The sequence below is a fragment of the Mobula birostris genome, chromosome 12 (genome assembly GCF_030028105.1).
Source record: "Mobula birostris isolate sMobBir1 chromosome 12, sMobBir1.hap1, whole genome shotgun sequence".
NCBI classification, from domain to species: Eukaryota; Metazoa; Chordata; class Chondrichthyes; order Myliobatiformes; family Myliobatidae; genus Mobula; species Mobula birostris.
Window position 1 is genome coordinate 73,466,055 of NC_092381.1, and position 12,295 is coordinate 73,478,349.

The following is a 12,295-nucleotide window of genomic DNA, read 5'->3' on the forward strand; positions in this document are numbered from 1 at the left end:
AAGCAGGCCCTTCAGTTAATAAAGACTACACCAACCATCAATACCTAGTTACGCCAATCCTACATTAATCCCATTTTATTTCTCTCCATATTCTATCACTCATGTATACACTGAAGGCAATTTAAAGTGGCCAATGAACCTACTAACCCACAAGTCTTTGGGATGTGGGAGGAAACTGGAACACCCAGAGGACAACCACCCCACAGGGAGAAAGTGCAAACTTTCTGTAGGTCAGAACTGAACATAGGTCTCTTGAACTTGGTGGTAATTCCAAAGAGGGTTCCTATAGCTATTTACTATTTTAAATAAGGAGCAGGAGGAGGAGAAGATGTGGCGCGACGCAGCGTGCACGGCCACTTCGGTGGTGATGTCTGTTATTTGTCAAGTAGGGGACCATGCACAATTCTGATTTGATGGAGACAGATGTGAGAGTATGGAGGAACAGCTGGAGAAATTTCTGAAATGCCCGCTTCACTGCCGCTGTTACTGCGTTGTCCGGAATCTCCGGACAAGAAGGCCCCGAATCCTCAGCTTTGCTTGTTTCGACAGCCGGGCAAGGTCGAAGATGCTCGGGAGGCTGTATCGGAGGGGCTGGTCAGAGACTCGAAGTTTTCGGATGGACTGTGGTCGGGTGCTTCCAATGCATTGGCAGTTGTCGGTGCGTGGAGGTTTATGGCAGAGAGTTTCTCCCTTTGCCACCTGCTATTGGGGACTCAGGAGTTGATCGACTCGGGACTTTGAGACTTTTTTTTTACCGTGCCCATGGTCTGTTCTTTATCAAATTATGGTATTGTTTTGCATTGTTGTAACTATATGTTATAATTATGTGGTTCTGTCAGTGTTAGTCTTTGGTTTGTCCTGTTTTTCTGTGATATTACTCTGGAGGAACATTGTATCATTTCTTAATGCATGCATTTCTAAACGACAATAAACAAGGACTGAGTGTTCTCATAATCTAAAAAAATATTAAACATTATCTAAGGCAGTGATGTTCTGGCACCCACAGGTAAGTACAGTCAGAGGCAGTGATGATGTAAATAAGGAAAATCTTAATGACGACTTGAGTGCATTCTTAAGGTAACCACATGTTAAGAGACCGTTGTTGGCAGAGATAAAATAAGGAGTAAAGTTGAGGGTAATGTAATGGAGCTGGACTGTAATGCATAATTGAGATACTTTACATAGTCAGAAAGGATGACATTGTCAATCATCTGAAGGATACTGAAAAGGGCAAGGCAGGATAACACAACAAGTACTTCACAGAAGAGTACTAAACTGGGCATCCTTTGTGCAAAGGAGAGGGCAGAAATCCAATTAAAGGGATTTGAACAGAACTGATGAGAAAGGTGGGAATTGAGCTGTGTTAATCACATATAACATGACTTTTGATAGAAAAATACTTTCATTGTGCCATGGAGGCCAAACGTGAGCTTTCCCTTATTAAGAATGGTTAATAGTACTAACTTGCACAGTCACATTTAGATTGGCTTCCTCATTATTGGCAATGATGGCTAATAATCTTTTTTTGACAGTTTTGTCCAAAGCTATGTCAGGTTGGTCCTAACCATTTAAACTGCCTACTCCCAATGACTTGCACCTGGACCATAGCCCACAATATCCCTACTATCCATGTATCTATCCAAACTTTTCTTAAACATTGAAGTCAAGCTTACATGGACCACTTGTGCTGGCAACTCGCTCTACACTCTCATGACCCTCTGAGTGAAGAAGTTTCTCTTCATGTTCCTCCTAAACTTCTCACCTTTCATCTTTAAGTCATGTGGAAGTAACTTAGAGGGAAGCATGTTCCTCAGGTTCTCTAACAGGATATTCCAATCCTTCATGCTGAATGCTCCATTATATAACTTGACTAGGCAGGTAACTTTTGCATATAAAGCCTCTCAAATCAAGATTGACCTGGTGTAATTTATGACACAAAAATTAATCTAGATACTAATAATAACCTTACCAATATTGTTTATTCCAAATGAGTCTTAAATCTACAAAGACAAATCTATAGAACAAACCAGCTATTAATATATTAACATTAAAGGGGAGGGGAGAAGATGGCGGCGCAATGCAGCGCGCGCGGCTGCTCCGAAATGATATCGGTATTTGTAAGTAGGTACTGTGCACAATCCTGATTTGATGGAGACAGACGTGAGAGCACAGAGGAACACCTGGAGAAACTTCTGAAATGCCTGCTTCACTGCTGCTGCTAGGGTGCGATCCAGAATCTCTGGAGGGGAAGGCCACAAATCCTCAGCTTTGCCTATTGCCGGGGCCGGGGTCAAAGTGCTCGGCCGAGATGGTGCTCAGTGTCGGAGGGCTGGTTGGAGGCTCGAAGTTTTTGGACGGACTCAAGAGTCGGCTGTGGTCGGGTGCCTCCAGGGTGCCGCATCAGCAAGTTTGCAGCGCTGGAGGTTCATGGCAGGGAGAGTTTCTCCCTTCTACCATCTGCTTGAGATGATGGGACCTTCGAGAGACTTTGAGACTTTTTTTTTACTGTGCCCATGATCTGCTCTTTACCAAATTATGTTATTGCTTTGCACTGTTGTAACTATATGTTATAATTATGTGGTTTTTGTCAGTTTTTCAGTCTGGATTTGTCTTGTGTTTTTGTGATATCATATTGGAGGAACATTATATCATTTCTTAATGCATGCATTACTAAATGACAATAAAGGAGGACTGCGTGTCCTCATAATCTAATCTAACAAAAGAAAATGTTACCAAATTATTTAATAATTACAAAACACCTAAAAAGAGGTCTTAGTCCTGAATGTTTATCATGTAATTAAAAATAAAGTTTTATCGCAGTGTCATATTCTGTGTGTTCTGTCACTTTGTGTAGATACTGCTCAGTTTAGTAGAAGTTAAGGTAGAAAATCTTATTATTGTTTCTGGGGAAGCATGTTAGTGTACAGTACAGGCTAATGTAATGTTATTACACTGCCCAGGTTCAATTACAGACACTGTCTGTAAGGAGTTTGTACGTTCTCCCCGTGACCACGTGAGTTTTTTCTGGTACTCCAGTTTCCTCCCACAAACTAAAGACATATGGTGAGGGTTAGTAAGTTGAGGGCACACTCCGCTGATGTCGGAAGGATGGCGATCTTGCGGGCTGCCCCCAGCATATCCTTGAACTGTATTTGTTGTTGGTGCAAACGATGCCATTCACTGGATATTTCGAGGTTTTGATGTACATGTGACAAATAAAGGTAATCGTTAATCATGCAGTCTTCCATAGATTTCTTCACCACAGAACACCTTTAAGATTTATTTTCAATACACGTTTTTTCAGAGATTATAAAAATGTTCTTTTATTATTTTAGTTTTCGTATAAAATTTAGTTCATTTATTGCAGCTTAGAATCAAAAGGAATCATGCAGAGTGGAAGCAGGCCCTTCAGCTAATGAAGGCTACACCAACCATCAATACCTAGTTACGCCAATTCTACATTAATCCTATCTATTTCTCTCCATATTCTATCACTCATGTATACACTGAAGGCAATTTAAAGTGGCCATTGAACCTACTAACCCACAAGTCTTTGGGATGTGGGAGGAAACTGGAACACCCAGAGGACAACCACCCCACAGGGAGAAAGTGCAAACTTTCTGTAGGTCAGAACCGAACATGGGTCTCTTGAACTTGTTGATGGTAATTCCAAAGAGGGTTCCTATAGCTATTTACTATTTTAAATAAGGAGGAGGAGAAGATGGCGGCTCAACGCAGCGCGTGCGGCCACTTCGGTGGTGATGTCTGTTATTTGTCAAGTAGGGGACCGTACATAATTCTGATTTGATGGAGACAAACGTGAGAGTACGGAGGAACATCTGGAGAAACTTCTGAAATGCCCGCTTTGTTGCTGCTGTTACTGTGTGGTCCGGAATCTCCGGACAAGAAGGCCCCGAATCCTCAGCTTTGCTTGTTTTGGCAGCCAGGTGAGGTCGAAGGTGCTCGGGAGGCTGTATCGGAGGGGCTGGTCAGAGGTTCGAAGTTCTCGGACTGACTGTAGTCGGGTGCTTCCAATGCATCGGCAGTTGTCAGTGCGTGGAGGTTTATGGCAGGGAGTTTCTCCCTTTGTCACCTGCTATCAGGGACTCAGGAGTCAATCGACTGAGGACTTTGAGACTTTTTTTTACCGTGCCCATGGTCTGTTCTTCATCAAATTATGGTATTGTTTTGCACTGCTGTAACTATATGTTATAATTATGTGGTTCTGTCAGTTTTAGTCTTTGGTTTGTGCTGTTTTTCTGTGATATTACTCTGGAGGAACATTGTATCATTTCTTAATGCATGCATTTCTAAACGACAATAAACAAGGACTGAGTGTTCTCATAATCTAAAAAAATATTAAACATTATCTAAGGCAGTGATGTTCTGGCACCCACAGGTAAGTAGAGTCAGAGGCAGTGATGACGTAAATGAGGAAAATCTCAATGATGACTTGAGTGCATTCTTAAGGTAACCACATGTTGAGAGACCATGGTTGGCAGAGATAAAATAAGGAGTAAAGTTGAGGGTAATGTAATGGAGCTGGACTGTAATGCATAATTGAGGTACTTTACATAGTCAGAAAGGATGACATTGTCAATCATCTGAAGGATACTGAAAAGGGCAAGGCAGGATAACACAACAAGTACTTCACAGAAGAGTACTAAACTGGGCATCCTTTGTGCAAAGGAGAGGGCAGAAATCCAATTAAAGGGATTTGAACAGAACTGATGAGAAAGGTGGGAATTGAGCTGTGTTAATCACATATAACATGACTTTTGCTAGAAAAATACTTTCATTGTGCCATGGAGGCCAAACGTGAGCTTTCCCTTATTAAGAATGGTTAATAGTACTAACTTGCACAATCACATTTAGATTGACTTCCTCATTATTGGCAATGATGGCTAATAATCTTTTTTTGACAGATTTGTCAGCTATCCTCATCAAAGAGTTTGCTTCATTTGCAATGGACACTTATCATATTCTACAGTATAGTGCAGGTTAACATTCAGTAACATTTTGGATAATCCTGTGGTGGAACAGCAAAAGGACATTGGCATTCTGGGGTGATTTGATCTGCAAAAGACACAATTGCCAAGCACGTAATCTTTTTTTGACAAGTTTGTCCTAAGCCATGTCAGCTATCCTCATCAAAGAGTTTGCTAGAGGCAGTGAAGAAAGCTAATGGCATGCTGGCCTTCATAACAAGGGGAATTGAGTATAGGAGCAAAGAGGTCCTTCTGCAGCTGTACAGAGCCCTGGTGAGACCAGACCTGGAGTATTGTGTGCAGTTTTGGTCTCCAAATTTGAGGAAGGACATTCTTGCTATTGAGGTTCACAAGGTTAATTCCCGGAATGGCGGGACTGTCATATGTCGAAAGATTGGAGCGACTGGGCTTGTATACTCTGGAATTTAGAAGGCTGAGAGGGGATCTGATTGAAACAGTTAAGATTATTAAGGGATTGGACACGCTGGAGGCAGGAAGTATGTTCCCGCTGATGGGTGAGTCCAGAACCAGAGGCCCACAGTTTAAGAATAAGGGGTAGGCCATTTAGAACAGAGTTGAGGAAAAACTTTTTCACCCAGAGAGTGGTGGATATATGGAATGCTCTGCCCCAGAAGGCTGTGGAGGCCAAGTCTCTGGATGCTTTCAAGAAAGAGATGGATAGAGCTCTTAAAGATAGCAGAATCAAAGGTTATGGGGATCAGGCAGGAACTGGATACTGATTGTGGATGATCAGCCATGATCACAGTGAATGGCGATGTTGGCTCGAAGGGCCGAATGGCCTACTCCTGCACCTATTGACTATGGTAATTACAACAACTCTCCCAAAGTCTAGTTGTAGTGCCTTCTCTAGTTACCAATGCTATAGAGACGCAGGCACAAGTAGATGCATATTAGTACTTATATGATTATCAGAAATCACTGAAACAATAATGGAAAAAGTCCAAAATTGCATAATAGCCTTGAATACTGAAAATTATTTCATCAAGGTGATATATTCTTACTCTATATATTACAAGATTTTGATACATAATATTGCACATCATTGCACAAGGAAAGTCTGCACTACAAAGAAAATACTAAAAATCATACAAATATTTATAGTGCTCAGTCCTAGCCAAGTCAGCAGACAAAATGTTAACCATTCTCCTGGTTGTTTTCTTCATCTTACGCGCAGCCTCGATTGCTCGGTCCAGATTTGTGTTCAGATGTGAAATCTGGATAAAGAAAAGACTGCCAATTAAAGAACTGAAATTTCAAATAAATTTCTGAATTTAGAAATTAAGCATGTACTTAAAATTTTCAACATGGATTCCTTTTATGTGGTAATAAGCAAGTTAAATGAGAAAATAAAAGTTCTGGAGCAAGTGATAGAACATAGAATAGAAACATAGAAACATAGAAAATAGGTGCAGGAGTAGGCCATTTGGCCATTCGAGCCTGCACGCCATTTATTATGATCATGGCTGATCATCAAACTCAGAACCCTGCCCCAGCCTTCCCTCCATACCCCCTGATCCCCGTAGCCACAAGGGCCATATCTAACTCCCTCTTAAATATAGCCAATGAACTGGCCTCAACTGTTTCCTGTGGCAGAGAATTCCACAGATTCACCACTCTCTGTGTGAAGAAGTTTTTCCTAATCTCAGTCCTAAAAGGTTTCCCCTCTATCCTCAAACTGTGACCCCTCGTTCTGGACTTCCCCAACATCGGGAACAATCTTCCTGCATCTAGCCTGTCCAATCCCTTTAGGATTTTATACGTTTCAATCAGATCCCCCCTCAATCTTCTAAATTCCAACGAGTACAAGCCCAGTTCATCCAGTCTTTCTTCATATGAAAGTCCTGCCATCCCAGGAATCAATCTGGTGAACCTTCTTTGTACTCCCTCTATGGCAAGGATGTCTTTCCTCAGATTAGGGGACCAAAACTGCACACAATATTCCAGGTGTGGTCTCACCAAGGCCTTGTACAACTGCAGTAGTACCTCCCTGCTCCTGTACTCGAATCCTCTCGCTATAAATGCCAGCATACCATTCGCCTTTTTCACCGCCTGCTGTACCTGCATGCCCACTTTCAATGACTGGTGTATAATGACACCCAGGTCTCGTTGCACCTCCCCTTTTCCTAATCGGCCACCATCAAGATAATAATCTGTTTTCCTATTTTTGCCACCAAAGTGGATAACTTCACATTTATCCACATTAAATTGCATCTGCCATGAATTTGCCCACTCACCCAACCTATCCAAGTCACCCTGCATCCTCTTAGCATCCTCCTCACAGCTAACACTGCCACCCAGCTTCGTGTCATCCGCAAACTTGGAGATGCTGCATTTAATTCCCTCATCCAAGTCATTAATATATATTGTAAACAACTGGGGTCCCAGCACTGAGCCTTGCGGTACCCCACTAGTCACCGCCTGCCATTCTGAAAAGGTCCCGTTTATTCCCACTCTTTGCTTCCTGTCTGCTAACCAATTCTCCACCCACACCAATGCCTTACCCCCAATACCGTGTGCTTTAAGTTTGCACACTAATCTCCTGTGTGGGACCTTGTCAAAAGCCTTCTGAAAATCCAAATATACCACATCCACTGGTTCTCCCCTATCCACTCTACTAGTTACATCCTCAAAAAATTCTATGAGATTCGTCAGACATGATTTTCCTTTCACAAATCCATGCTGACTTTGTCCGATCATTTCACCGCTTTCCAAATGTGCTGTTATCACATCCTTGATAACTGACTCCAGCAGTTTCCCCACCACCGACGTTAGGCTAACCGGTCTATAATTCCCTGGTTTCTCTCTCCCTCCTTTTTTAAAAAGTGGAGTTACATTAGCCACCCTCCAATCCTCAGGAACTAGTCCAGAATCTAATGAGTTTTGAAAAATTATCACTAATGCATCCACTATTTCTTGGGCTACTTCCTTAAGCACTCTAGGATGCAGACCATCTGGCCCTGGGGATTTATCTGCCTTCAATCCCTTCAATTTACCTAACACCACTTCCCTACTAACATGTATTTCGCTCAGTTCCTCCATCTCACTGGACCCTCTGTCCCCTACTATTTCTGGAAGATTATTTATGTCCTCCTTAGTGAAGACAGAACCAAAGTAATTATTCATTTGGTCTGCCATGTCCTTGCTCCCCATAATCAATTCACCTGTTTCTGTCTGCAGGGAACCTACATTTGTCTTTACCAGTCTTTTCCTTTTTACATATCTATAAAAGCTTTTACAGTCTGTTTTTATGTTCCCTGCCAGTTTTCTCTCATAATCTTTTTTCCCTTCCTAATTAAGCCCTTTGTCCTCCTCTGCTGAACTCTGAATTTCTCCTAGTTCTCAGGTGAGCCACTTTCTCTGCCTAATTTGTATGCTTCTTCTTTGGAATTGATACTATCCCTAATTTCTCTGGTCAGCCACAGGTGCACTACCTTCCTTGATTTATTCTTTTGCCAAACTGGGATGAACAATTGTTGAAGTTCATCCATGCAACCTTTAAATGCCTGCCATTGCATATCCACCGTCAATCCTTTAAGTGTCATTTGCCAGTCTATCTTAGCTAATTCACGTCTCATACCTTCAAAGTTACCCCTCTTTAAGTTCAGAACCTTTGTTTCTGAATTAACTATGTCACTCTCCATCTTAACGAAGAATTCCACCATATTATGGTCACTCTTACGCAAGGAGCCTCTCACGACATGATTGCTAATTAACCCTTCCTCATTGCTCAAAACCCAGTCCAGAATAGCCTGCTCTCTAGTTGGTTCCTTGACATGTTGGTTCAAAAAACCATCCCGCATACATTCCAAGAAATCCTCTTCCTCAGCACCTTTACCAATTTGGTTCACCCAATCTACATGTAGATTGAAGTCAACCATTATAACTGCTGTTCCTTTATTGCACACATTTCTAATTTCCTGTTTAATACCATCTCCGACCGCACTACTACTGTTAGGTGGCCTGTACACAACTCCCACCAGCGTCTTCTGCCCCTTAGTGTTATGCAGCTCTACCCATATCGATTCCACATCTTCCCGGCTTATGTCCCTCCTTTCTATTGCGTTAATCTCTTCTTTAACCAGCAACGCCACCCCACCTCCCCTTCCTTCATGTCTATCCCTCCTGAATATTGAATATCCCTGAACGTTAAGCTCCCATCCCTGGTCGCCCTGGAGCCATGTCTCTGTGATCCCAACTATATCATAATCATTAATAACAATCTGCACTTTCAATTCATCCACCTTATTACAGCACATACAGGTCCTTCGGCCCACAATGTTGCGCTGACCCTCAAACCCTGCCTCCCATATAACCCCCCACCTTAAATTCCTCCATATACCTGTCTAGTAGTCTCTTAAACTTCACTAGTGTATCTGCCTCCACCACTGACTCAGGCAGTGCATTCCACACACCAACCACTCTCTGAGTAAAAAACCTTCCTCTAATATCCCCCTTGAACTTCCCACCCCTTACCTTAAAGCCATGTCCTCTTGTATTGATCAGTGGTGCCCTGGGGAAGAGGCGCTGGCTATCCACTCTATCTATTCCTCTTATTATCTTGTACACCTCTATCATGTCTCCTCTCATCCTTCTTCTCTCCAAAGAGTAAAGCCCTAGCTCCCTTAATCTCTGATCATAATGCATACTCTCTAAACCAGGCAGCATCCTGGTAAATCTCCTCTGTACCCTTTCCAATGCTTCCACATCCTTCCTATAGTGAGGCAACCAGAACTGGACACAGTACTCCAAGTGTGGCCTAACCAGAGTTTTATAGAGCTGCATCATTACGTAGCGACTCTTAAACTCTATCCCTCGACTTATGAAAGCTAACACCCCATAAGCTTTCTTAACTACCCTACCTACCTGTGAGGCAACTTTCAGGGATCTGTGGACATGTACCCCCAGATCCCTCTGCTCCTCCACACTACCAAGTATCCTGCCATTTACTTTGTACTCTGCCTTGGAGATTGTCCTTACAAAGTGTACCACCTCACACTTCTCCATGTTGAACTCCATCTACCACTTCTCAGCCCACTCCTGCATCCTATCAATGTCTCTCTGCAATCTTCCACAATCCTCTACACTATCTACAACACCACCAACCTTTGTGTCGTCTGCAAACTTGCCTTCCCACCCTTCTACCCCCACATCCAGGTTGTTAATAAAAATCACGAAAAGTAGAGGTCCCAGAACAGATCCTTGTGGGACACCACTAGTCACAATCCTCCAATCTGAATGCACTCCCTCCATCACGACCCTCTGCCTTCTACAGGCAAGCTAATTCTGAATCCACCTGGCCAAACTCCCTGGATCCCATGCCTTCTGACTTTCTGAATAAGCCTATCGTGTGGAACCTTGTCAAATGCCTTACTAAAATCCATATAGATCACATCCACTGCACTACCCTCATCTATATGCCTGGTCACCTCCTCAAAGAACTGTATCAGGCTTGTTAGACACAATCTGCCCTTCACAAAGCCATGCTGACTGTCCCTGATTAGACCATGATTCTCTAAATGCCCATAGACCCATCTCTAAGAATCTTTTCCAACAGCTTTCCCACCACAGACGTAAGGCTCACTGGTCTATAATTACCCGGACTATCCCTACAACCTTTTTTGAATGAGGGAACAACATTGGCCTCCCTCCAATCCTCCAGCACCATTCCCGTGGACAACGAGGACATAAGGATCCTAGCCAGAGGCTCAGCAATCTCTTCCCTCGCCTCATGGAGCAGCCTGGGGAATATTCTGTCAGGCCCCGGGGATTTATCCATCCTAATGTATTTTAACAACTCCAACACCTCCTCTCCCTTAATATCAACATGCTCCAGAACATCAACCTCACTCATATTGTCCTCACCATCGTCAAGTTCCCTCTCATTGGTGAATACCAAAGAGAAGTATTCATTGAAGACCTCGCTCACTTCTGCAGCCTCCAGGCAAATCTTCCCACCTTTATCTCTAATCGGTCCTACCTTCACTCCTGTCATCCTTTTGTTCTTCACATAATTGAAGAATGCTTTGGGGTTTTCCTTTACCCTACTCGTCAAAGCCTTCTCATGCCCCCTTCTTGCTTTTCTCACATATTTGCCCTTCCCCAATTAAAAATTTTCCTGTCTCTCTGATTCTATCCTTTTCCATGATAATGCTAAATGCCAGGGAGCGGTGGTCACTGTCCCCCAGATGCTCACCCACTGAGAGATCTGTGACCTGACCCGGTTCATTACCTAGTACTAGATCTAGTATGGCTTTCCCCCTAGTTGGCCTGCCCACATACTGTGACAGGAATCCATCCTGAACACACTTAACAAACTCTGCCCCATCCAAACCCTTGGAACTAATCAGGTGCCAATCAATATTGGGGAAGTTAAAGTCACCCATGATAACAACCCTGTTATTTCTGCACCTTTCCAAAATCTGCCTCCCAATCTGCTCCTCTGTATCTCTACTGCTACCAAGGGGCCTATAGAATACCCCCAATAGAGTAACTGCTCCCTTCCTGTTCCTGATTTCCATGCATACTGACTTTGTTGAGGATCCTGCTACATTATCCACCATTTCTGTAGCTGTAATAGTATCCCTGACCAGTAATGCCACCCCTCCTCCCCTTTTCCCCCCTCTCTATCCCTTTTAAAGCACTGAAATCCAGGAATATTGAGAATCCGTTCCTGCCCTGGTGCCAGCCAATTCTCTGTAATGGCCACTACATCATAATTCCATGTATGTATCCAAGCTCTCAGTTCATCACCTTTCTTCCTGATGCTTCTTGCATTGAGGTACACACACTTCAGCCCTCCTGCCTTACTACCTTTACACCATTTATTCTGCTTCTCTTTCCTCAAAGCCTCTCTATATGTTAGATCTGGCTTTACTCCATGCACTTCTTTCACTGCTCTATCGCTCCGGGTCCCATCCCCCTTGCAAATTAGTTTAAACCCTCCCAAACCATGCTAGCAAACCTACCTGCAAGGATATTGCTCCCCCTTGGGCTCAGGTGCAACCCATCCAATCTGTACAGGTCCCACCTTCCCCAGAAGAGATCCCAATGATCCAAACATCTAAAACCCTGCTCCCTGCACCAACTCCTCAGCCACGCATTCAACTGCCATCTCCTCCAACTCTTACCATCACTGTCATGTAGCACTGGCAGCAATCCTGAGAACGCCACCCTTGAGGTCCTGTTCTTCAGCGTTCTGCCTAGTTCCCGAAACTCACACTTCAGGACCTCATCCCTCTTCCTGCCTATGTCGTTGGTACCAACATGTATCACAACTTCTGGCTGCT

General features: G+C 43.3%; 1 protein-coding gene across 3 annotated transcripts in view; it reads right to left on the reverse strand.

Moving 5' to 3' along the window:
* Positions 1-3,315: 3,315 nt before the first annotated feature.
* Positions 3,316-12,295, reverse strand: part of LOC140206055 (uncharacterized) — a 56,451-nt gene continuing 47,471 nt past the window's right edge. For all 3 annotated transcript variants that reach the window (XM_072274131.1, XM_072274132.1, XM_072274130.1), the window contains exon 21: positions 3,316-6,223. In XM_072274131.1, coding sequence (XP_072130232.1) covers positions 6,086-6,223 — 138 coding nt within the window. In that variant the 3' untranslated portion in view covers positions 3,316-6,085. The remainder of the gene's footprint in view (positions 6,224-12,295) is intronic.